At 41.2% G+C, this 27,762-nt stretch overlaps 1 protein-coding gene across 1 annotated transcript in view; it reads left to right on the top strand.

Moving 5' to 3' along the window:
- Positions 1–27,762, top strand: part of CELF2 (CUGBP Elav-like family member 2) — a 553,836-nt gene that overhangs the window by 124,722 nt on the left and 401,352 nt on the right. Inside the window, exon 2 of the mRNA XM_040248499.1 lies at positions 7,616–7,651. Coding sequence (XP_040104433.1) covers positions 7,616–7,651 — 36 coding nt within the window. The remainder of the gene's footprint in view (positions 1–7,615; positions 7,652–27,762) is intronic.

Raw genomic sequence — 27,762 nt, 5'->3', positions numbered from 1 at the left:
ATAGTGCAAAGGAAAGAAATAGACATAAGAAATGAAGGTGGGAGTAGAAGTCGTTGCATTTCATGCCTTCATATATTCAGTCCCCTTTCTATAGAAATAGCCCTCCTATGGAAATAACAGCCCCCCGTGACTCCTACTATTATGTATGAATACTATCTCCTACCTTGCCTCATCCTTCTTCATGACATATGCTACGTAGTGCCGTGTGCTATCATAGCCGAGTCTTTGTGACCTCACGGACTGTAGCCTGCAAGCTTCCTCTGTCCGTGGGATTTTCTGGGCAAGAATACTGGAGTGGGTTGCCATTTCCAACTCTAGGGGATCTTCCCGGCTCAGGGATTGAACCCACTACTCCTCTGTGTTTCCGGCATTGCAGGCAGATTCTTTATCCACCGAGCCATCGGTGAAGCCTTCGTAAGGTGGTCATAAATATCCGTTTGCTTATTTGTTTTTTGTCTGTCTCCCGCTTCTAGATTGTACAGTTTCCAACAACAGGGCCATGTTTTGTGGTTGTTCTCTGTTCTAGCACAGAACCCAGAATAAATGAGTGGATGTAGAATATGTATACATCAGATCTGGTAGATGCTGAGAGCAAGCAAGGGAGCATAGTGATCACAAGCATGGGCTTTGGGGCCAGAGTGCCTCTGTCCATCACTAGCTGTTTGGCCTTAGGAAGCTATTTAACATTTTTCTGTCTCATTTTCCTCATCTCTATTGTAGTTGGAATCATAGTAACAACATCATGAGGCTTTTAGATAAGTTAAGTGAGTGAATGCATGTAAATGGCCTAGAATAGTGGCTGGTATTAAATAAGAGCCCAGTTAATGTGAGTTATGCTGTGTGAGTGTGTGGTGTGTGTATGTGTGTAGGTTTCACCATGTAAGAGTAATTGCTTGCATTTATACACACACGTACACACCAGCACACACACATTTTAATTATGGGAGTAAAAATTGAGGAAGGATAAAGTGATAGAGAAGAAATGAAGGGCCAAAATAAAGAGATTATAAATTCAGAGAATTTATCAGAAAGAAAGATGTTGGGATGAGTGGAAGGAGAAGTGTCTTTGACTTTATCAGAGAAGACACTTTAATCTCTAAGGTGTTTTAGATTTCCCAGACTTGAGGTTCACCATGTAGGAAAAAAACTGAACTGTTCTAAATTGATATATGAATTTGTAATGATGCCTTGAAGCTAATCTTTTTTATCTACGTATTATTTGGAAATATATCCAGCTTTAAAGGCCCACAGTTTGCCCTAAGCACTGGGTGACCAAAAAAAAAAAAAAAAAAACACAGACAAGGAAAAGAATAAAATCTAGTTTATGTAATACTTTTACCCTTACCTCTTATGACCAGAACATTAAATCATTTACAGGGCCAAGCAATAAAAATAAAAGGTATTTTAACATTTTTTTTTAGTCTTTGTACTTTTGGAAGAATCAGAGGTGCCAATGGAGAGAAACAGTCCAAATCTTAAAAATATTTATCATGCTGACACACAATTAACAGGGGGGTTCTCATGTCCTCTGTTTTATAGTTGTCAGCTAATTTTGGAAGCTGGCAAGCCACACAGAAATAGATAGCTCTTGCTTCAACACGTCCTAAAAAAAGAACTGTTTGCATAGTTCAAGAATGGGATGGGATAGGAGAGGATGAGGAAGACCGCTATTTCAAACAGCTAAGAAGAGCTGGCATCACTCTGTGCACCCTGGCAAATGTTCTACATGTTTAAAATTAAAATCATTTTTAAGAATTGCTAAGTAATCTACAAAAACTGTAAAATACACATGAGACACTTTGTCTGCTTTTGAAAATACTTGTCTCTTCTGGTTTATTTTTTCCCCTCTTTGGTAAAATGGAATTTATAGCCCAACTTCAAATTTGCAGAGAGCTTTCCTGTTTGTTCACATTGATGATTGATCCAGCAACTCTAGATCAAAGGGCAGCATTATTATTCCATTCTGGGACTTAGCAACCCCATGAGGCAGAAAGAATCGCCCAAGGATATCAACCTATCAGAAGTGAACGCCCTCCATCATTTTGGTCTATTTCTTAGCCCCTAGGACAACTCTGTTCCTCAGAACATATGACTTCACTTTGTCATCTTTTTCATCTTTGTTTTCGTTCAGTTTTTAGCTTTCCACTCTCTTCTTGAAATCAGATTATCTTGATCATGACAACTAAGGAAAGAAAATTAGTGCAATTAAACTCTAAATATTGCTATAACTAAAATGGACATTTTAGAAAATTAAGAGACTGGAATTACCTGTCAGCAGACAATGTCTGATGGTTCTCTTGCATGCACATTTATTGAGTGTCTGGTAGGTGCCAGGCACTGAGTATCCAAAACCTTGAACAAGAAGCGATCTTTGACTTAGAGGAGCTTTCACTAGTGCAAAACTCAAAACTATTCACCACTTAATACTTTACATAATGTTCTTTACTGGAGTGTAAACACTTGGAAAGAAGGATCAGGATTTATTTCTTCTTGGTGCCACTGAAAGCACCCAGCACAGTTTGTGCTGAACATAGCCTCAGTGCTCAGTGAATATGCTCGTTGAATAAACATTACTGATGAAGATGATTTATGCTTAGAAAGGAGTGTTATTAATGGACATTGTGATCTATATAAGTTTATTGAAAAAGCGTCATCCTTATGGCATCTTATTTTCAAAAAGCTTAATTTTTTAGAGCAGTTTTAAGCTTATAGCAAAATTGAGGGAAAGATACAGAGATGTTTCTTACGCCCCCAACCCCTCCTCACGCATAGCCCCATCCACTATCAACATCCCTCACCACAGTGGTGCACTCGTTACAACTAATGGACCTACGTTGAAACCAGAGCCCATAGTTTGCATTAGGGCTCAGTATTGTACATCCTATGGACTTGGACAAATGTGTGTTAACATGTGTCTACCATTAGGGTGTCATAAGAGGAGCTTGACTGCCCTAAAATTTTTCCATATGGCATCTTCTTTAGGTTCTCTCAATTGGGTTATGAAGGAAATTTATATAAAAGATGCTTAGCATATGCTGCTTCATTTATTTTCCTCAAGGGTTTCTTTACAAAAGATATAAATTCATGAAATGTGAATGATTCAGATGATTTGTTAGAAATAAAGAAAGAATAAAAGTGAACAAATTATTATTTTAAAAGCTCTGGTGTTCTGATGATCTCAAAAAATGGCCATTGGTTGGTGAGTCCTTGCCACATTCTGCCATCAGATACAGTGGTTCTTTCTGTTTTTTTGTTTTTGTTTTTGTTTTTTTTTTTAATCATGGAACTACATGCTCCAGAGGAATCATCAGGTTTTGTCAGTAACATAAATTAAACTGTGTTCACCCATTCATTTATGTTCACCCAAAATTACATTTCTTATGAAGTAACGTCTGTAATTCTAATGTGAGTACATGGCTATATAAAAGATAAATTTTCCCCTGCTAGTACTGTGTGGAAAGCATAACTTTTCTCTAGCATTTGTCTTTTGCTGTAAAGGCAAGGCAAACACCTTGAGTCTGTGGATGTACTGAACGGAATTCTGCATTGTCTTTTGTGCGTAAATCACACCTATAATTCACCATCTAGGAATTTCTAGTTTGCTTAAGAGGAATAAGAACTTGGAGAAACTTGTGACAACCATGTCTTTTTTCTCCGCAGTATTTATAGTTGTCTTGCCCCTAGACCTAACTTACTATCAATTTTTCTTAAGCTTGTTGACTGAAAAAAAAAATGTACAGCCTAAAAGTTGAGAATTATGTTGCATTTGGCAGATGAAACTGAAGACTTAAGCCCAGGATGCAGCCTCTCAGATAGCTCTGAGGAACTGCTCCATAGAGAAGCCAGGATAAATCAGAGTTTTTGCAACAAAGACCAGGTAGTCAAAACATTGAAAGGTTCCTATTAAAGAAAACCAGATATCTCAAGTTAAGGAATTCAGTTCTTCTCTATGTTTGGAAAGATGCAGGAGTCTGGGCTCACTGAAATCATTCCTTTGACGTGCACCCCGGCTATCTGTGGCCAGTGCCCGTCCTTCCTCATCGTGAGTCTCCCCTGGGCACACTGATGGAGGTGACTGCAGCAGCTGACTGCTGGATGGTAGGCATCCTGTTTGTTTCCTAAGTTCTGTCAGAGCAGCTGTAATGTGGTGGCTTGGTGGCTGCAGCATCCTTTCTTAAGTGAGAGGGAAGGCAACATTTTTTCATTGATAAGCTGCTTGTCATTTTTAATCTTTCCAAAGAACCCAGCTCAGTTTTCCTAGAAACAAGAGCTTTTCAGTACTTGTCATCATGTTTGTGTGTGCCCAGTTACTCTGTCATGCCCGATTCTTTGCAACCCCATGGACTGTATCCCGCCAGGGTCCACTGTCCATGGAATTTTCTGGGCAAGAATACTACAGCGGGAGTGCCATTTCCCACTCCAGGGGATCTTCCTGACCTAGGGATCGAACCCAGGTCTCTTGCGCCTCTCGCACTGGCAGACAGATTCTTTACCACTGCGCCACCTAGGAAGCCCTTACAGCATGTTTAGTTAGAGATTAAAATGAGTCCCACTAACATAAACAGGTGGGGAACAAACACAGTGTACTCTTGGTAAGCGTGCAAACTTATGTGATGGTGCAAAGTGAAACAGGCCCTCCTGAGAGGGCTCAGGCACCATGTTCTTCCAAGAGAATGGAGATTGTTGGTTAATCCAGGAAGGTTTTGAAACAGAGGTCAGCTGCAGATATTTGGATTCTGCTGCTCGGCTGCAGTGGTTCTGACCCCAGGGGACATTTGGAGACATTTTGATGGTCACAGTCTCGGAGGGGGAATACCATGGGCACCCAGTGGCTAGGGGCCAGGGATGTTGCTGAACATCTGCAAAGTACAGGACAGTCCCTCACAAGGAAGGATCATTTGGCCCGAAATGTCCTGATAGTGCCCAGATTGAGAAGTACCGCTACTGTGGTTTAAATGGATTTATGGTAATATAGACCCAATGTAGTTATATTAGATACCGCTGGGACTTCCTGGAGAAGGAAATGACAACCCGCTCCAGTATTTTTGCTGAGAAATCCCATGGGCAGAGGAGCCTGGCAGGCTACGTGACAGTCCTTGGGGTCGCAAAGAGTTGGACACAAGTGAGTGACTGAGCACACACAGGGGGACTTATTATATTAAAACATGTATCGTCTTGGAGCAAAAAAAGGAAAGGGAATTGTACCTTTACCCTGGGGTGCTGCTATTACTCTGATCAAGTTCTAAATATAAAATTAACCCTTAAGGTCAACAAGTAGGTCAGAAAAGTTCATTAATTCCTTCCTTACAAATTTAATGAGCATTGACTGAGTGTTCATATCTTTTGGTCTCAAGTAATGAAATGATAAGTAAAAAAATAGAATTTAAAAGATACTTCTATTGTGATACCATGTTATAAAGGAAGACTGAAGAAGGGTGCTTCTTAGCTAGGGGAGGAAGGGGTTGGTGTCCACAATTTCAGATTCTGTTTTGAAAGAAAAATTTCTCAGGCAGGCATGAAATTCTTAAATGAGATGAATACATATGAGGCCTTCAACAATGTAGTGGACAAGGCTTTCAACTGCGGTTTTGTTGAAGGAGTGGAGCATTCTCTCGAAAGCCAATTTCTATAGCAATGAAGGCCAAAGCTTTAATAGTGTGTGGTTATTTGGGAAAGAGCATTTCTATAGGAGCCGAAATTATAATCACTTATATTTTTAAAGCAGCATGGCACTATGGGAACCAGCCTGTCCCTAAAGTGCCTGGATGCTGTCACAGACAATAGGTGGGAAGGAGTTCTAGAAACTAGGAGGAAGCCCTCTATTTGGATTAAAATGAGTATATAAAGACAATGCAAGTTTCAAGGTGAGATTCTTAACTCAGGATTGACATATTGGCTTTCTGAGGTCCATGAAGCATTATAATTTTACACCATGTTTTGTAAATATGGGCATGTCATGTGTATATCATTATTTTTTTCTGCATAAGGTGTTTGTATCTTTTCTAAATTTATATTTAATTGGAGGATAAGTGCTTTACAATGTTGTGTTGGTTTCTGCCATACATCAACATGAATCAGCCATAGGGATACACTTGTCCCCCCACCTTGAACCTCCCTCCCACCTCCCACCCCAGGTGTTTATATCTTCAATGAGAGTCTCTTTTCTTTTCTATTATAGTGTATTACAAGATATTGAGTATAGTTCCCTGTGCTATACAGTAGGACCTTGTTGTTCATCTATTTTATGCAGAGTAGTCTGTGCCTGCTAATCCCAAACTCCTAATTTATCACTCCTTACCCCTTCCCCTTTGGTAATCATAAGCTTTTTTCTATGTCTTTGAGTTTGTTTCTGTTTTGGAGATAAATAAGTTCACTTGTGTCATATTTTAGACTCCATTTATAAGTATTTGACTCCATCATATAGTATTTGTCTTTCTCTGTCCAATTTAGCCACTTAATATGATAATCTCTGGTTGTATCCATGTTGCTGCAAATGACATATTCATTCTTTTTATGGCTGAGTAGTATTCCATTGCATTTGTATATACTATCTCTTCTTATGAGAGTCTTAAAGGGATTATATGACATGAAGACTATGCACCACTGTTCTAAGAATTATATTTTGCATCCCTCTGTCTCAAGTTAAGCCCACTTCTGCTTTTAGAATATCTCAGCAGTAAGCCTCCATCTCCTCCTTCTCCTTGCACCCATTTCTTCCAGGAACACATCTGTAATCAAAAGATGAGATGTGTAATCGGAACAGGTTAGCTCTGAACTGTGTCTCTGGTCGTTCTTACTCATGTGCTACAGAACTTCCATCAGTGACTTGTCATTTATGCCATTTTAATTGTCATAGCATCTGTGATTCATCCTTTGACCTGGTAAGACATTATAACAAAGAAATGAAAAACAGTGGTGGTGGTGGTTTAGTGGCTAAGCCGTGTCTGACTCTTGTGATCCCATGGACCGTAGCCTGTCGGGCTCCTCTGTCCATGGGATTCTCCAGGCAAGAATACTGAAGTGGGTTGCTGTTTCCTTCTCCAGGGGATCTTCCCAACCCAGGGATTGAAGCTGGGTCTCCTGCATTGTAGGCAGATTCTTTACCACTGAGCTACCCAGTAATCTGCTGCTAAAAGAACTGGATTCTGTGCTGGACATGTTACTTCATAAACCTAAGGTGACAGAGAGCAGTACAAAGACACACCGTCAAAGAAATTCGTTCCTAAATGATTCTCAGAAAGAGAAACAGGTGCTTTGTTCAAATGGAAAACATCCAAAACTCGGTTTGGGATTCTTTTCCCTCTTATTCTCCTTCTATATGTTGTACATTTTAAAGTTGGATGTTTTAAAATCAGTTAAGCTCAGCCACCAGAAAGCAGAGGCAGATATTTTGCATGTGTGTAGAATTTCCTTGGAAAGTAACCACTGAAACGCTTAGGGGGATTAATTGGAAACGTGATGTGTTGATTTTAAGTTTCTAAACAACTGCAAATACAGTATCCTCTGCACCCATATGATACTGGAATGCCTTGGCACATTAGATTATGGCTTTATTAAACACATATTTATAATTTGTCAAAATAGGCTAATCATGCTTATCGTCTTTTTCTTCCAGAGAGACAACCACAGAATTAGCTGGAAGTCTACCAAGGTGAGCAGTGAGCTTTGTTTATTTCTGTACGTGAGTTCTGATACACCCCCGTGACAGAAGAGCTGTAGCAGAATGAAGCAGAGGTATTCTTCATTTTCTCTTCCTCATGTTAGATTTTAAGACCTCTGCTTCACCATGTAAATGCCAAAAGTTGGGTATAAGTGAAGGTGGTGTCCATACGTGACTTAGAGAAGTCATTCTCGTCCCATGGAAGTTATATCACATACACACAGGGGTCCATTGGAGCTATTTTCTCCACCGCCATCATAAACATGCTCCTTCCTGTGCTATATTCATGGGTATTGACAATCTAAAGACATACTGAATTTTTCTTTCCCATGATATCCATTAGTGGTATGGTCTTCAAGGATTTGTAGATTTGTGAAAATTTTGAGCTTCCCCTGAAGAACTTGCGTCATGGTTTTGATGAAAGCATAAATGCATTTGTAATTCATATCATCATTTGAATAACTAGTTATTTTCTCACTTGGGAAAGAAATCAGTATATAAATTGATCGATGTCTTTAATGTATTTTGGATATGTCACCATTTGACAGAAGACATGATTAACAGAGTGCCAATTATAGACAGCTAGCCGTCAGAAATGATTACCACTATCTATTAGGGAAAAGAAAGAAAGAAAGGAGGCAGGAATGTTCTAAGAGAGATTTTCTGGGCATCACACAGAGCACCTAGCATCGTGCCCGCGTCCTTGAAGCTGCTTGGTGTCCTTCGGTGAATGAATGAATAGGGCATGGGGTTTTGCCTGGGAAGTGCTGGGAAAGGAAATGTAGAGACTCTCAAGAAGAAGCGATAGAAGAGCTTACGGAATGTGATGATGAACAACACTAGGGAACCGTCGCCATCCGTTCCAGCACATAAGCTCATGTGGTTGCTTTTTTTTTTAACATAAAGAAAATCTTTGCTTATAGGATCATAACTAATAATGGCCAGAAAACCGTTTTCTGTGATCCAAATATTTAAATGACTGAATATCTTGATTTTTTGGATGCCATCTCAAGGCTAGCTTGCAGGGTTAAAAGCGTTTGCGCGTTCTGGTGCGGGTGTCTCCACTGGCTGTGTTTGTCCTCTGCTTTCAGTCTGGAAAGAGTCTCGTGTGGAAGACCCGGCATCTCGTCATTTTCTGAGAGACAGAGAGTTGTGTATCTACTCGTGTTTGTGGTGCAGAAGTTAATCCTCAAATAATGGAATGAAGGGTGACTTTTAAACTTTTCTAGAATGGCTAAGGGGTGGACCACCCCTGTATTGTCAGATAAGACCCATGCAGAACTGTAATCATGAAGATAAAAATTACTCAGATGTCTGCAAAATCTGGTGCACACCCTGAATTCTATTAACTAGCATCCTGTTGTGAATATCAAGTGGCGTTTCCCACATTCATCGAGAACAATCTTTGGTTGTCGCTGGTTTATGGAGGGAGTCAGCTCACTTCTTGAGTTTTGTGGGAGGTATTTTAGTAATGACCCTACTAATTGTTTCTTTCCATGAATTTTTGTTACTTCAGTACTGAATCGTGTTGAGAGTAAACACAACACCAATCTCATTCTAACTGCAGCATGTAATCATTGTAATGTATGGCAGCAAGGGCATGAGAAATAATATGTCAGTTATTTCTCAATTATTCTTCTAATGTAGCCCTGGACATTCTTTTGACTCTCCCTGGGGGCAGTTTAGGACATTATCCACTGACAATTATTTCCCTTCACATTAACACGAGATAATGTGACTATTTGATGATGAAAACTTCTCTTGGCATCCCCTCTTCCAGCTGCTAGCGTTTGTTTATTTGTACCGTCTTATAGAATTCAATCAGGTGTTCAACTCTCAGCCTTTTTTAGCCTTTTTAAAAAATTTCTTAGGCTTGTCATTGGGATAGTGCAAATGAGCCCTGGAAAACCTTAGTGCGTTTAGAACAAGACACCTGTCGTTACTCTGTCGGCTAATGATTAGTGGAACGTGACACTTTGGAGGTTTTATCCTTTTAGTCATAAAAGTGTGCTTCTGTGGTGACATCTAGGAAAAATGGAAAATTGTAATTCAGGCACCTGCTACCTTGTGATATGTAGCTGGAAAGGAAGACAGTGGCATTTTATAGCAGGTTTATGTTTTGGTTTTCCTTGGCTTTGATTATCTTGAAATTTTCAGAAAGACCATTTACAAATATTGCGCAAAGATGAGAAATTTCAACTTTAATTGCTTTACACAGCTGGCCACTGATTGGAACTATTCTGTGAAATGTACAGATCATATAGCAGTGAATCCTCTCTTGGCTGTTAAAAATGGGTTGAGGTTGAGATGAGGTATATGCACAAGGTACTTGAACAGACACCTGGTTTTGTCTTTCATCACTAATGATAACCTAAATGTGTTTTTGGAATTCTTACCATTGCTGAAATTAAAGCCTAGTTATAATATGTCACCAGAAAAAACTGGACTATATGAGCAATATGCACTAAGCATTGTAATCATATTATAAATATTAAAACCAATGTTCTTGTCAGGATTAAAACAAATATTTACAACTGGCTATGTGTTCTACTCATGCTGTCCTCTTAATCTTGAGGTGTTCTGGAAAAGGAATGTATGAGTCCATTTCCTGAGCTGTAAAAAGGATCATTTCTAATCTTACATAAGACTTCAAGCTTTTATTTTGCTGTAGCAAAGATCAATTTAGCAATTGGAACAATTGTTTTTCTCCATTACAAGCATGTCTTTCAAGATCTCTTTTAATGTGCACGGTGTTTAGCTTCAGTTCAGTTCAGTTCAGTCGCTCAGTCGTGTCTGACTCTTTGTGACCCCATGAATCGCAGCACGCCAGGCCTCCCTGTCCATCACCAACTCCCGGAGTTCACTCAGACTCACATCCATCAAGTCAGTGACGCCATCAGCCATCTCATCCTCTGTTGTCACCTTCTCCTCCTGCCCCCAGTCCCTCCCAGCATCAGAGTCTTTTCCAATGAGTCAACTCTTCGCATGAGGTGGCCAAAGTATTGGAATTTCAGCTTTAACATCATTCCTTCCAAAGAAATCCCAGGGCTGATCTTCAGAATGGACTGACTGGATCTCCTTGCAGTCCAAGGGACTCTAAAGAGTCTTCTCCAACGCCACAGTTCAAAAGTATCAATTCTGCAACACTCAGCCTTCTTCACAGTCCAACTCTCACATCCATACATGACCACTGGGAAAACCATAGCTTTGACTAGATGGACCTTTGTTGGCAAAGTAATATCACTGCTTTTGAATATGCTATCTAGGTTGGTTATAACTTTCTTTCCAAGGAGTAAGCGTCTTTTAATTTCATGGCTGCAGTCCCCATCTGCAGTGATTTTGGAGCCCCAAAAAATAAAGTCTGACACTGTTTCCACTGTTTCCCCATCTATTTCCCATGAAGTGATGGGACTGGATGCCATGATCTTCGTTTTCTGAATGTTGAACTTTAAGCCAACTTTTTCACTCTCCTCTTGCACTTTCATCAAGAGGCTTTTTAGTTCGTCTTCACTTTCTGCCATAAGGGTGGTGTCATCTGCATATCTGAGGTTATTGCTGTTTCTCCCGGCAGTCTTGATTCCAGCTTGTGTTTCTTCCAACCCAGCATTTCTCATGATATACTCTGCATATAAGTTAAATAAGCAGGGTGACAATATACAGCCTTGACGTACTCCTTTTCCTATTTGGAACCAGTCTGTTGTTCCATGCCCAGTTCTAACTGTTGCTTCCTGACCTGCATATAGGTTTCTCAAGAAGCTAATTAAATCATGGTAAAACCCCAGTTGTTCAAGCAGAATGGAGATACTAACTTAGTTATGATAAACTGGGGTTTTAGTATAAGGGATGCCTATACAGAGGGATAACTTTATTATGGATAGCAGAGTGAAGGTGTCAACAAAGTGTTTATTAACAGAGGTTTTGCTCTGATCTTGCAATATTAGTGGCTGTTTTTGAAAAAGAGAGAGCTTTTTAATTCCTTAAACATAATCTACTGTTTCTCAATATAAACTAAACAGAATAGAAAATAAAGCTATTTAATTGACCCTAGTAGGAGCATCTTAAAGATGCCAGTAGAGATTCATGAGCAGTTTTTAAAGCTCAACACCCAGAGGTCAGGATGCTCTTTGAAAAACATGAAGGATTGGTAAATGAAGCTTACAATAATTAAATACATAAATATGATAACTATTTTTAATGGATTTTAGCAGAAACCAATGGAGGCAGGGGCCAAAGATTAAAGTTATAAAAGATACACAGTCTTTTTCTTCTATTTTACTTATTTGTTTAATATTTATCTATTTATTTGGCTGCAGCAGGTCTTAGTTGAGGCACTTGGGATCTTTGATCTTCATTGCAGCATATGGGATCTCTTAGTTGCAGCATATGAGGTCTGTTCCCTGGCCAGGGATCAAACCTAGGCCCCCTGCACTGGGAGCACAGAGTCTTAGCCGTTGGATCACCAGGGAAGTCCCTTTTCTTCTACTTTAATCCTGTAACTTAATCTTTTTCATGCTTTCTCAGAGGAGGTTTGGAAACATAAGCATTCAGTGGTAGCAATTTTTTTTTAAGCCTTTTAACACCCAAGGCTAAGAACATCAGTATATACCATCAGATTATCATTTGAGCTTCTCTACCAAGAAGTTGACTGTGTGGATCACAATAAACTGTGGAAAATTCTGAGAGAGATGGGAATACCAGATCACCTGACCTGCCTCTTGAGAAATCTGTATGCAGGTCAGGAAGCACCAGTTAGAACTGGACATGGAACAACAGACTGGTTCCAAATAGGAAAAGGAGTACATCAAGGCTGTATATTGTCACCCTGCTTATTTAACTTATATGCAGAGTACATCATGAGAAACACTGGACTGGAAGAAACACAAGTTGGAATCAAGATTGCTGGGAGAAATATCAATAACCTCAGATATGCAGATGACACCACCCTTATGGCAGAAAGTGAAGACGAACTAAAAAGCCTCTTGATGAAAGTGCAAGAGGAGAGTGAAAAAGTTGGCTTAAAGCTCAACATTCAGAAACTGAAGATCATGGCATCCAGTCCCATCACTTCATGGGAAATAGATGGGGAAACAGTGGAAACAGTGTCAGACTTTATTTGGGGGGGGGCTCTAAAACCACTGCAGATGGTGACTGCAGCCATGAAATTAAAAGACGCTTACTCCTTGGAAGGAAAGTTATGATCAACCTAGACAGCATATTCAAAAGCAGAGATATTACTTTGCCGACTAAGGTCCGTCTAGTCAAGAATATGGTTTTTCCAGTAGTCATGTATGGATGTGAGAGTTGGACTGTGAAGAAGGCTGAGCACCGAAGAATTGATGCTTTTGAACTGTGGTATGGGAGAAGACTCTTGAGAGTCCCTTGGACTGCAAGGAGATCCAACCAGTCCATTCTAAAGGAGATCAGCCCTAGGATTTCTTTGGAAGGAATGATGCTAAAGCTGAAACTCCAGTACTTTGGCCACCTCATGTGAAGAGTTGACTCATTGGAAAAGACTGATGCTGGGAGGGATTGGGAGCTGGAGGAGAAGGGGATGACAGAGGATGAGATGGCTGGATAGCATCACCGACTTGATGGACATGAGTTTGAGTGAACTCCGGGCGTTGGTGATGGACAGGGAGGCCTGGCGTGCTGTGATTCATGGGGTCGCAAAGAGTCGGACACGACTGAGCAACTGAACTGAACTGAACTGAACCAAGAAGTTAGAACTTGGTTGGTGTGACTATCAGAGAAAAAAGTCATGGCATGGCAGTTTCACTTAGGAAATTTTGATCTTCAGTTATAGGTCTTTGTTATCTGAAATTTGAACTCGGCATATTTCATACAGTGGAAGGGCAAGACTGAACTCTGATTGATCAGGTTTCTCAGTCAGGAGTGTCACTGATCAGGTAGCAGCACAGGGAAGACGTGGCGACAAAGAGAACTAAAGAATGTCTGGCAGCTCAGCTCACCATGTACGCACCATGGGTTTCCAGTTAGATGTTCAGTCCCCTGTGGGGGCTTGGTAGGTAAGACAATCTCATATTTCTCATAGTCCTCAATTAAGTTGCTGTCGTCTGAAAGACCTTTAGCAATTAGAAGATACGAATGTTGGTGACGCGAGAAGCAAAGGCAACAGAAGCAAAAGTAGACAAAAGCAGGTCTGCATCTGAGAGGCACTTCTGCAAAGCAAAGGGTACGATCAACAGAATGAAAAGACAAACTGTAGAATGGGAGAAAATAATGGCAAATCATGTCTTCTAAGGTTTAATATCCAAAACATGTAAAGAACTCACACAACTCAATAGCAAAAAAATTCAACAGTCTGATTTTAAAAATGGGCAGAGGACCTGAATAGACATTTTCCCCAAGAAGACATACAGATGGCCAACAGGTACATGAAAAGATGGTCAACATCACAAATCATCCAGGAAATGCAAGTCAAAACCACAATGAGCTATCACCTCACACTGGTTAGAATGCCTTTCATCAAAAGACAAGATAACAAGCGTTGGTGAGGATGTGAAGGAAGGCAATCCTCATGCGCTATTGATGGGAATGTAAATTGGTGCAGCTACAATGGACAATAGTATGGAGAATCCTCAAAACATTCAAAATAGAACTACCACATAATCCAGCATTACTGCTTCTGAGTATCCAAAGGAAAGGAAAGCAGAATTTAAAAAAGATATCTGCACTCCTATGTTCATTGCAGCAATGTTCACAACAGCCAAGCTATGGAAGCAACCCAAGTGCCTATCAGTAGAGGAACGGATAAAGAAGTCATAGTATGCACATTCACTGGAATATGATTTGACCACGAGAAAGTAGGAATTCTGCCATTTGTGACAGCATGGGTAGACTTTGAGGGCATTATGCTAAGTGAAATAAGCCGGACAGACAAAGACAAATACTGCATGATATCACTTGTATGTGGAATCTTTAAAAAAGTCACAATAAAAACATTAAAAAGTCAAACACATAGAAAGTAGAAAACTGGTTGCCAGCACCTGGGGACAGGGTTAAGGAAATATGGGGAAAAATGCTACTAGTTCCAGACCAATCTCATACTAATTAATCTAGAGCTGATGAATATTTGTTATTTTCCTTATTATCCCTAAGAAAGAACAGTTTTCTCAGCTTCCTGGGACCCAGGTCTGTTGCAGTTTGATATTTACAACAGCCACCATTTATTAATTAATTCAATAAAGGTGCATTGAGCACTACTTATATGCAAAGAATGGTTATAGGCTCTGTGGTGGAAAACAAACTGATCACTGTCTCTTCTCCTAAGTAATATAGTCTAGGATAGCAGGTAGAGATAATCACGGTGCTGGGTGGAAAGTGTTTAATGTCATAAGAAAGGTAGAAAGACATATAAGCAAGCAAAAGGTACCAGGGAATTTCAGGAGTGAGATGGGCCACCTCTAATTGGAGGAAGCAAGGACAGCCTTGTGAGTCAACCTTCTGAGCAGGGCATGGACAGATGGCTCAGGTCTGACCATATGGCGGTGCAGGGGGCTGTGTGCCCCACACAGAGGGAACATCATCCCCAGAGGAGGTGTGCAGGGGCTGTGCAGGGAACAGGAAGTGGGGCCATCTTGTTGGAGGGAGTGCAGAGACAAGAAGAGGCACTTAGAGATCACTTGATGTGAAGAGTTTAGACACCAGTCTGAGGAGCTGTTCTTCTCTTTGATTATTATTCATCCAAGAAGAGTTCTAAACTGTTGTTTAAGAAGAGTCATCTGGGCAAATTGACAGAATGGATTTGGGGAAAGAAAAAAAAAGTTGGATATTCTCCACAGGGTACCCCACGGGACTCCCAGACCTTACAATCCCTAGAGCTCCCCTCTCTCAGAGTCACTGTTTGGCTAACAATAGAAAACAAGCCCTCTGGTTTAAGTGATCGTTTTCAAACCTTACACTACCCAATTTCCTGCTCATAGCACCCACCATTACTCTGTGACCACAGTTGCAGTTGGTAAGAAGTGTTCTTTCTCCTTTCCCAACCCCCACCTCCTTGTCTTTTACAGTGCATCCCACCCCACCCCCCACACTCATGAAAGTGACAGTGAAGTCGCTCAGTCATGTCCGACTCTTTGCGACCCATGGACTGTAGCCCGCCAAGCTCCTCCATCCATGGGATTCTCCAGGCAAGAATACTGGAGTGGGTTGCCATTTCCTTCTCCAGGGGATCGTCCCGACCCAGGGATCGAACCCACGTCTCCTACATTGCAGGTAGACGCTTTAACCTCTGCACCACCAGGGAAGCCCTTAAATACAAGAATACAGTCTCTCAGAAAACCTCCTATAGAGACACAGAACTTCAGATCCAAGTACTAACATCAAAGATTTCAAGGGAGGAAAGGAAGCCAGGTTGAAAGAAGGGGGAGGAGGGGTGAAAGGGTTGGCCTTACAGATGTCTCCGGCCACCTGCAGATACCCAGGCGTTATGAGACTTTTCCCTGGGCCTCCTGAGAAGGGAGGACTGGAACTCGGCCCTACCAGAAATCAGACCCAGACCAGAACCAGAATTTGAGTTCTCTGCCAAGAGGAGGTGATCAGTCTCCAATCCTCAGCTCAGGCTGAGGGTCCTTTGACCAGATTCCTGCATCCAGAACCAGGGGACTAGAAAAACAGGGAAGGATAGGAAGGGTTAAGGAGAGGAAAGAGAGAGGGAAGTGGAGAGAGGTCAATAAAGTCTCTTGTTTCTTACTGGTCGGGGCACTCTGGCCAATTGTCTGCGTCAGGAGGAGACCAGAGACAAAAGGGTCCCAGTTGTGGCTGCTGGGTCTGGTCCATTGGCAGGCAAGCTGGCCCCTGAGTACCCCGAGTGGTCAGTGAAGAAGAGTCCCACCAGAGTCGCCATTTGTTGCAGGAAGAGGGACCCCTTCCAGGGCCTGAAACTGGGCTCTTGTCTAACACTCAGTTGTCTGAGGAGACACATGTGCTGACAAAGCAAGACATTTTATTGGGAAAGGGGACCCAGGTGGAGAGCAGTAGGCACTCATAGCCTATGACTAAATTTTGAATCTTTCTCTTATAGTATTTTTATTATCTATCCCAGGTTGAAGCCATTTAATAAAAAGCATTGTAGCTATATCAGGGTAGAAAATGCAGATTGAGTTTATAGCTATAGTTCAAGAAATCTTGAGAAAACCCATAGTTAATATGGTGACCTTATGTATTCTCTCTTTTTCCTCTGCCATTTTCAGTATCTCTTGGTATGATGTGCCTCATGTTTACAATGTGACTGCCACAGCTCCAGCCATCACATGGAGACATGATCACATCCAGAGAAGAAGGGCATTTTTTATTATGTGTTCTATTTTAGGGAAGACTTTCTTGCCCATGTCTGCGTTCTTAGGGAGGGGAAATTGGGTTTCTGGTATTTGCAGCCTTTATATTCGGAGACATATTCTGCCATTAAGAAGAAAGGAAGAAGTCAAGGTAGGGGGAAAATGGTTTTACATACTTAGAAAGTGGTATCTGCCACAAGAACTTTTTTTCTTACTCAATCTTCAGCCTATTCCAGCTGGGTGGGTTCCTAACCCTTTCTTTCCACTATACTGGCCTGATCAAGGTCAACAGCACCCTCTGTCCAGCAAAGTCCAGTGGCCATTTATCTGTTTTCTTATTTGGTCTCTCAGCTGCACTCAAAGTCGGGCCTCCATTCTTCATGAAACAAGAACGATCTGAGTTTCCGGGACAACAGTCTTTCGCAGGTTTCTCCCTCTCTCACTGGCTGGTCTTTCCCAGTCTGCCTGCCTGTTCTTCCTCCTCTGCTGAACTCTATGTGCTGAGCTTCCCAGGGCCTCCCTTGTCCATTTCTCTCTTCATTCATAAAGAGGATGTGGAGAGAGATGTCCTCAAGTTCACCTTAAGAAGGCTAGTTCCCATTTTCATATCTCCACCCTCAACTTCTCCCTTGAGTTCCACATCTGAATACCCAATCATCAGTTTAACATCTCTTCTTGGATATATAATCTTGAAGTTGATGTGATGGAAAAGAACCCCATTTTAAAAACATTTACTCATTTGGCTGTGTCAGGCCGAAGTTGCGGTGCTCGGGCTCTTTGTTGCAGCATGGTGCTTCTCTCGAGTTGTGGCACACAGGCTCAATACTTACGGCACACGGCCTTAGTTGCCCATTCCCCGACCAGGGATCGAATATGTATCTGCTGCCTTGCAAGGTGGATTCTTAACCACTGGATCATCAAGGAAGTCCCTCAAAAAGAACTTGTAAATCTACCCCCAACCACCTTAACTTCAGGCACCCAGCTGTTGAAAGGAGAATCCTTAAGTCATTTATATTGCCTTTCTTTTTCTCACACTTAATAGACCATCCATCAGCCAAATCTATTGACTCAGTCTCAAATTTCATCTTTAACTTGGCCACTTTCTCCATCTTTTTCTAAGCCGTTGTAGACTCCCACTTGTACTATTAAAATGTCCCCTAACTGGTCTTCCATTTCCTCTTTTGCAAATCATTCTTCACATGGCAGCCGAAGAGATCTTTGAAAAGTCATCAGTCAAACCACATTGCTTTTGGCTTCAAAGTGAGCACGTTTGCTCTTGCTGGGAATAAAGTCCACACAGTGTGCCTTGGCATCCGAGAAGCTCCGTGGGCTGCCTAAGCAACCTCATTACCTCCTGCTCGCCCTCTCCTCTCCTTTGTTGCTGACCCACTGGCCTGTCTTCCCTCTTATTTCTGCAGAGATCCTGCCTCTGACCACTCTAAGCAGTCCCCTCTGTAGCAAAGTTACTGTCACGTTGCAATATTATAGTGCCCACAGAGGAACTGTCATTTTGTGTTCGTTTATTTGTCCATTTACCTATTGTCTGTTCCCCTCCCTTCACCCCCAGAACAGAATCTCCTTTGGCTTTCTTGCTTATTCCTCCGTTCACAGGACTCCCAACAGAGATCGCAGCCAGTCGATGTTTGCTGAGTGACCATGTGAGCCCCCATTTTAGAGAGAAGAAAACTGAGGACCTGTCTCTCTGTCTTCATTTCTTTGTCTGCTTGAAAGTCTCTTATCATCTCCCTGTTCTTTTTCTCCTTCCCCAACCTATCCCTTACACATCCCCTATACAGGGTGGCAAAGTACAGCCCATAGACCAAATCCAGCCAGTTTCCTGTTTTTATAAATAAATTTTTATTGGGACAAAGCCAAGCTCATCTGTTTACATATTGCCAATGTCTGGTTTTGTGCTACCAACTCAGAGCTGAGTGGTTGTGGCAAAGACTGCATGACCCAACAAGCCAAAAACATCCCTTATTTCATTTTATAGAAAAAGTTGACCAAGCCGTGCTCCAGACGCATCTTAGATGCATTTCTGCTCTGAAGTCGTCCCTCTCCAGAATGGTTCTGTGCCTCTCCTGTAGTTTCCAAAGGCCCAAGTGCTAACCCCTATGCTGGCATCGGTATCATTGATAATAGAGTTCAATAGAGGACTTTTAGATCTCCACTAATTAGGAAATGCATTGAGATCCCACTATTGTTCATCGTTTTTCCTCGGTGTCTAACAGTGCCTGGAACATAGGAAACCCTTAATTAATATTTACAGAAGTCTTTGAGTGAACAGATGATTGAACGAATGAATAAAAGTTTGAATTGGGAAGTATCCTGGTCTGGTGGTGCTTTTATCACGAAATACCAGAGCCTGGGTGACTTAAACTTATCTGTTTCTCACAGTTCTGGAGGCTGGGAGGTCCAAGACCAAGGTGCTGGCAGATTCAGCATCTGAGTGAGAGCCAGCTTCCTGGTCTACTGCCTGCTGCCATCTTTCTGTACCCTCACCAGGTGGGGGTAGGGGAGCGGGTAAAGAAGGGGAGAAGGAAGAGCCATCTCACTGGTCTCTTCTGATCCCCACCCTAATGACTTTAGCTAAACCCCATCACCTCCCCACCCCATCACACTGGGCTGTAGGATTTCAACATATGAATTTTGTGGGCTTCCCTGGTGGCTCAATGGTAAAGAACATGCCTGCCAGTGCAGGAGACTCGAGTTTGATCCCTGGATCAAGAGGGTCTTTTGGAGAAGGAAATGGCAACCCGCTCCAGTATTCTTGCCTGGGAAATCCCATGGGCAGAAGAACCTGGCAGGCTATAGTCCATGGGGTCGCAAAGAGTCAGACACAACTTAGTGACTAAACAACATATGAATTTGGGGGGTGGGGGGACACATTCAGTTCCTGAGAGGAAAGGAGAGAGGAAGCATTGGAGAAACTTCACAGACTACCAGTCTTAGACCAGATATATGATTTCTGTGTTCGATCACCCTTCTCACTCTGCTCTTGCCAACCAGAAAAATTCATCTTGTTGGCTGGAAACTTATAAACTTAAATTTGACTGTTACCAGGATGCTCAGAGCTATTGCTATTGAGTCTGTTAGCACAGAGGTTAAGAGACTGGGCTTTGGGCTCAGACATGCTTTAATCTTGTGTTTGTACTTTCTTAATCACATGACCTTGAATAAGTGAGTTAATATCTCTGTCTCAGTTTTTATTTGAAAATTTGGAAAAACTATGCTACCCATCTCATAGTGTCATTGAGAGAAGATAATCTATATAGAGTATTTAGCCCGGCACCCAAGGAGTAATCAGTAGATGGTAGCTTTTAAAGTGGTGGATTCAGAGGTAGCTTAATGCTCATTATTTGGGTTGTGCTTCTATTGAGACAAGATGCCTTGTTGCCTTACAAGAAGCACTCTGGTGAAGTGGTTCAGCACATACACTCTGGAGACAAACTTCAACATACGTTCAAATCCCTGTTCAGCTCCTTACTTGCTCCGTGATCTCGGGTAAGTTTCTTCACCTCTCTGTGCGTCGTTTTGTTTATCTGTAAATTGGAACTTATTATAGGAACAGTTGTTCAGAGAATGAAATAAAGTAATAGGTGTAAAGTACTCAAAATAATGCCTACTTTACTTTATTGTAAGGAAGTTAGAGTTGCACACTAGTTGAAATTTGTGATGGGGAATGAAGGAGTGTTAAGCCACAGGCCATAGAAACCTCTCATTCAGATATTAATTATTCTGTGGCTAGATCTTTTGCCTTGCTATGGATGATTATTGATCTAAAACAAAATGCCCCAATTATTAAATATAAAATTCCCTTGACCTTGCTATGACACATGAAAATAACAATTACCCAAAGAAAGTATATATGCACACATCACCTATCTATCCTGGGCAGCTCTACCAGGAACATGGTTTTCATTGATTCTCCAGATAATCTAAATCAAAACATTTCTTTATGGAAGTGTATAAGAGTCTGTAGTGACTGAATCAAATTACACTTGTTTTATAATATAGTGTTCTGATGTGTAACAGACTATCAAAGGAACCATCTTTACAAGGAAAACTTTAGAATATTGTTAAGTTACTCACTGCATGACCTATTTAAACTGCTCAGATTCTTCTTGTAGACTGCATAATTAAATTTTAAATGGAACATGATAAAGAAATTATACTGGCGATCTCCAGAGATTTCGATACCCTATTTGGCTCTTTATAAAAGTGTAGCAAAGGCATACTTTAAAATTTAATAAAGGCCTGCCCTAATTTTTTTTCCCTTTTAGATTTTCTTTATCTGTTCAGGCATCCAAAGCTGTGTTATATTATCCACAAGTGTTACCTGAAATAAACGATCAAAATAAAAATTCTTAAAAGCACATTTATCCCAATTTGAGAATTCCATTATTTGCGCATGAGAGCTTTTGTGGAGCCGTTGAACTCCTTGAAGATAAAACCTACCATTTCCTGAATTTGTCACCGTAGAGAATTGGGGCTTTATTCATTCTGTTTGTGGAAGCGTTCATATCTTCAGCACTTCTAGAGCAAAGGGGTAGAAAATGGATTCCAGGAAAGATGTAATTTTGCAATTAGAACTCCTTCTTTGCTATGGATAAGTTGCACTTCTTGAGGGGGTAGAAGGAAACACACACAAACGCACACACACACACACACACACACACACACGCGCACACACAGCCTGTTGGAAGAAGGGTTAATGCAGAGGACAGGAGAATTCTAGGACTAAGCCTCCTGAGAGCTATTGGAGCCTCTTGGGTAAAGAATTCTGTTTCATCACCTTCCATTGTTCATTTTCTTTTGTATTTAAAGGGATGCTGCCAAGATAAAACTACATTAAATACATTTTCCTCATATTTGCCTGATACTGCTTTGTCATATAAAACATATTAGGAGAAAAGCGTCTCGGTCTTCCCTGAAGGATTTCAGATTTGCCGTCCACTGAGCTTTGACAAAACACCAGGTGGAAACGTTTCTCTTCCCATGCAGGATGGGTTTGTTTTTTATTATACCTTCTCAAACATTTGCCTCCATCAGTGTTTGGAATGTTCAAGCTACCAAGATCATATAAATTAACAAAACTCATTTATACATACACACTTTTAAACCTTAGAAACCTTTCTTTTCAGATTAGGTTTTGTAAATGTTTCTATTATGTATTTCCCTTTGCCTTCCTTCTGGCAAATATACAGATTTCCTGTTGGGCTCAAACCACTCAAGTATCCAATGCTGGTTTCATTTTTCAAATAAGCTATATTAAACTCACATGCCACTATATAAAACCAAACTGAGGCAGTGACACAGGCCAACAGAGAAAATAAATTCACCATTTAGCCTGACTGTTCATCCTTAACCCTCTGCCTGTCACACTTCGGGTGGGGGAGGAAGGATGGAACTTCAAGGAGTGACGCTGAGCTACATAAAGGGTGCTAAAGAGGAGTTCATATCCAGAGCAGGATTATCCAGTGAGGAAGTGGAAATTCTGCTTCACCACCACAATATGACATTTGAGACCATCTCCTGGTCAGATTCAGGCTTCCCAGGTGGTGCTGCTGCTGCTGCTAAGTTGCTTCAGTCGTGTCCGACCCTGTGCGACCTCATAGACGGCAGCCTACCAGGCTCCCCCATCCCTGGGATTCTCCAGGCAAGAACACTGGAGTGGGTTGCCATTTCCTTCTCCAACGCATGAAAGTGAGAAGTGAAAGTGAAGTCGCTCAGTCGTGTCCAACTCTTCACGACCCCATGGACTGCAGCCTACCAGGCTCCTCCATCCATGGGATTTTCCAGGCAAGAGTACTGGAGTGGGGTGCCATTGCCTTCTCCGCCCAGGTGGTGAAGTGGTAAAGAATCCACCTGCCAATGCAGGAGACACCAGAGACATGGGTTCAGTCCCTGGGTCAGGAAGATCCTCTGGAGGAGGAAATGGCAACCCACTCCAGTATTCCTGCCCGGGAAATCCCATGGACAGAGGAGCCTGGCAGGCAATAGTCCATTGGGTTGCCAAGACTTAGACACAACTACATGACTGGGAACACACACACACGCTTGGCTAATTCAGACCTATGGAACACGGGTGAGCATCTACAAAAGTGACACTTGGTCATCTGTAACTTACTATAATGCACCAGGTTCCCCTTGAGCTCCTTGATGCAAAGGGAAATCATTCCCAAATTAGGCTTTCAGTGAAATAGATTTCAGTGACTAGCTCACAATTTAAAAATATATGTAACGAATAATGAAGATGCCTGTGGACATAATAAACAATGAAACTTTAATCTGTTGACATTTAACAAGATTGTTATTACTAGTTGCATCACCAAGCACCCGTGTGAGCAAGGAAATTCTTGATATCCTGTGGAGGTGCAAGGTATGATGAACTCTGCTTTTAAGAACCAAACTATCTAAATGTGCAAATCTGGTTTATAGTAGGAGAAACTATGTTCTTCACTAACTCTCTGTGCCTAGGACAAAGTCTGTCCAATAATGAGATGAAAACATTTCTATTGAATACATTAAGTACCATTTAAGTTGAGCAAGCACTTAAGTTTAGAGGAGAAAGGCAACATTTTTCAGTAAGGTGATTAGAAAAATCTCACCATGGAGGATGTAGATCTTCTAGGAAAAGACACAGCAGTAACAAGGCAAAGAGTGAGGAATATGGAGTTCTGAAATGGGGATTGCAGCCAGCTGGTTTCAACCAGATGGTTTGTTGAGAGAATAATGAAATATGAGTTTAGAGGTGTAGGTAGAAGCCGGCTTGCACTCTTTAAAAGGATGAGAGAGTTTTCATTTTGCTTCACTTTGTTTTCAGTGGGCCATTGGAGGTGTTTGAGTTGGATGAATATGTGATTCAAAAAGTGTATGAGCAAGATGACTCTGATGGTGTCCTGCAAAATGTATTATTCTGGCAAGAGCAGCGCAAACCATAAACTCCGAGAGGGCTAGGACTAAGTCTCATTTTGTTCATCTCTTTTATTCTCAGCACCTAGAACAGTGCCTATGGGGCGCAGTAGGTGCTCATATATCTGCCAAATGAAATGGTAAATGGATGTGAGGGTTTTTCCAAATAGTTCAAATGCGGATAATAAATGCATGAACTAGACTGATCTTATAGAAAGGGAAAAAAATCAATGACTGATTACAAATAATATTGGAAAACACAAATCAGTATTGCTTGCTGAAACTCAGGCGGTGGAGAAAAAGTTTCCACTTTGGGCATATCATTGGCGTCATCCACCAAACCCCGTGAGGGAGGTCTGGAGAGGGCTTGTTGGGAGATGTGAAGCTAGAAAGAGGATTGCTTTATAAGTTTCCCCGGTTTTAGTGGTAAAGAACCCATCTGCCAGTGCAGGAGACATAAGAGACGTGGGCACGATCCCTGGGTCAGGAAGATACCCTAGAATAGGAAATGACAACCCACTCCATTGTTCTTACCTGGAGAACCCCATGGACAGAGGAGCTTGGCGGGCTACAGGCCACGGGGTTGCAAAGAGTTGGACACGACCAAAGTGACTTAGCACACACACACACACACACACACACACACACACACACGAATCTGAGATAAAGGCCAGATATTTTGATGAACATTTCTGGTGGAGGGTGAGGGACACTTGTGGATTTGGAATTGCAGATTTGAGCATTAAGTAGTAAAGCATCTTGGGGATTGCTTGCATGAAAATTTAGTTGAAGTCATCTTGTGCACACATGGGTTTTGTGGTTCCCTGTCAGAGTGACATCCTTTGCCAAATTAAGCAAGATGCAAATATGATACTGAGTCCATGAGGACAAATGATGTTGAAGCAGAGATAAGCGTAATACTCTAGTGGTTTTGAGTTCATTCTGCCAATTTCTCAAGAGAATGAATAAAGGAAGTTCTCTAGGGTGACTTAATAGACTGTGCCCTCCCCTTAAATGCCCACCTCAGTTGCCAGCTTGGTTCTGACACTCACTATGAGAACGTGGTACCTGGCACTCCTGGAGGGGTTGGGTTGGCAGCTGAATTCTATATGCTTCCTGCTCCCATTTGGCCTTTCTCATCTTGGCCTGGTGCTTCTGGGCTAATTCCATCACGTCTGGAGCTTCATCTTCTCTGGGTTCATGCCTGAAGCTCTGGCAGTTGACTGTGTTCAGTTGAGAAAGTCCTATCCAAGTTCAAGTTCCAAGATGCTAGAGGCTCTTTAATACCAGGGAGAATGGAAACCCAAGTTCAATGCCGCATTTTATCCGTTCATTTTGTAATCCGGTTGCAGCATTGCCGAAATGTTACAAATTAAAATATTTTCTATACAGGAGCCTGTTATTTAGGAATGCTTTAGGACAACTTGAAGAATTACCGTTAAGGGACAATAGGTCATAAAAGCCACCTGGGAGCTGGTTCCCCAGATCAGCCCTGGGGTTGTTGAATCTTGTAGATTTTAAATTTTGTTTATGAATGTGTATGGCCATTCAAGCATCCTACAGAGATGCCTGTGAGGGTGAAAAAGTTATGTTTCTGTTTTGAGCTCAAGTGAAGCACAATAGTACTTTAGAAAACTGGGAAATGAAACTCTGTGAAAGGAACTAAAGACACAGTGAGATGAAGCCAGAGCAGTTGTGAATTCTCAACCCCGAGAACACAAAGATTTCTTATGTATTTTATTCTTCTCTCTTCCTGTTCCAAGCTCTCAGTGGATCCCTTCCCTTCTCTAATGTATATATGCGTTGTAGTTGACTTTGCTGAAGTAGAAAGCAGCAGTAAGATCTTCAGAATGAACAAAGGTCAAGAAATGGTTCCTCTCACTCAAGCATAGAAAGATTCACTTTTCAAAAAAATTTTTTAAATAAATTGATGCTTTTCCTTAAAAAAGAAGAAATGGTTACTCTCAGTGCAGCAGTAATCAAATTTCAACATAAAATTTGTTCAAGATCACAAAGCAATCTGCATAAGAATTGTGTAAATATTCTTATGTGAATATTCTCCCCACCACCACCACCTGGCCTGTTATTTTTCATAAGTCCAGTGGGAGGACTTTTGAGTTAGATGGAACTTATCTTGCATCACCTCCTGATTTTATAGATGAATAAGCTGAGTATCAGAAAGTCAGAAGCCAGTTTTAGTGACCACACTCTTTGTGCTTGCTGGGCAAGTCAATATTTGCATGGTGTGGTTGGAGTCTGTGTTCATTTCAGGGTCTGTTCTTGGAGTCATAGACCTGGAAGCCTGTTTTCTACTTTCTGAGATCTTTTTCCTCTCAGTTTTCTTCTGTCTGCCTTCCCTACCTTCCCCTGGGGACAAAAATCTTCATTTTCAGTATTTTCACGAAAGCCTTGTTTCAACTAAATGAAAGCCAGGTATAGAGATTCGGTTGATGCTGGGTGTATCACAGTGTACAGTAATGCTTCAGAGGGGACATGTGAGTCCAGTGGCTAAGACCCTAAACTCCTAATGCAAGGGGCCAGGGCTCCATCCTTGATCAGAGAACTAGATCCCACATGCCGCAACTAAGAATTCACATGCCACAACTAAAGATTTCACAGGCCTCAGTGAAGAGCGAAGACCCTGCATGCTGCAGCTAAGACCCGGCCCAGCCAAATAAATTTTTTTTTTTTAAATAGTGCTTCTCAGATTTTAATGTGCTTGTAAATTACCAGGGGATTTTTATTTAAATACATAGTCAGATCTAGTTAGTCTGAGATGAGGCCCCAAATTCTGCATTGCAAACAAGCTGATTCTGACCACCCCTTGAGCAGCAAGGAACTGCAGACCCACAAGCCACATCTTGTTTGAAAGAAGTCCCCATCACTTTCCAAGTTCTGCATCCATATCTTTAGGAATACAGTACTTTTATTATCTCTTACCTCTGGTTGGCTTGTTTCCTTTTAGAGAAGATGCTAGAGAGTGTTCTGCAAACTGGCACTGCAGGGGTAATTTCTTTTCAGTCTAAGATACTATAAACCCACTGTAGCAGCCTGTGTATTGAACTATATAAAGGCAATCTTAGGTTATCAAGCCCATGTGAGTTTAGGATTCAATATCAATCAAGATTTGACTTTCAATTCTGGGTTTATGATGAGCAGCTCCCATTGAAGAAGAAACCAGAACTTTGGCTATTAGAAAGTTTTTATTTTACAAATACAAAGACTTATTTATGTCGAGTAATTGAGTTCCCAGATGTTCTCATTCTGTATCAGTGACTGTAAACAGTGTCAGCTTGGTAATATGACACAATGAATATATATGTATTCACATTCATATTCAGGAATCAGCCTCAACACTACAGTCAATTCACAGGTTATCTTGCTCATTCCTGGAAACTGGCGTTTATTGACTATGCAGATGATAAAATTGTCTTTGTTTTATTTATTCCATATGAGCCTGCAAAGTATTCTAGAAGCAATATTACTTCTCTTCTTTCCCCTCTATTCCCATTCATGCTATCCCCTTTACTAAAGTAAACTGAGGTATCTGGATATTGCAGACTAATTTGGGATGACTCAAGAGAGATATAGAAAAAGATAGGTAACATTGAATACTCAGAATTCAATAATGAAAAATAATTACTTTAGTGAAAAGCCAGCTGTTCTTTCTTTCCTAATAGGCATGTGATGTTGATGAAAAATAGCATTCAAGTAAAGTTTACCAAGTAGGACTGGTTTGATTCAGGGTATTATATTATTCTGCAGAATAGGAAATGTTATTTAGGTTGAACAAAAAGCTGAACAGTCCAGCCAGTCCAAAAGACCCAAATACCGAAGGATTCTCTTTAGAGAATGAAAAATGCTGCTGCCTTATATGTAAGGCAATGCATG

The sequence above is a fragment of the Oryx dammah genome, unplaced genomic scaffold, assembly GCF_014754425.2.
Source record: "Oryx dammah isolate SB20612 unplaced genomic scaffold, SCBI_Odam_1.1 HiC_scaffold_10, whole genome shotgun sequence".
NCBI lineage: Eukaryota > Metazoa > Chordata > Mammalia > Artiodactyla > Bovidae > Oryx > Oryx dammah.
Note: the sequence above shows the minus strand (reverse complement) of the source record. Positions and strands in the feature narration are given on the sequence as shown.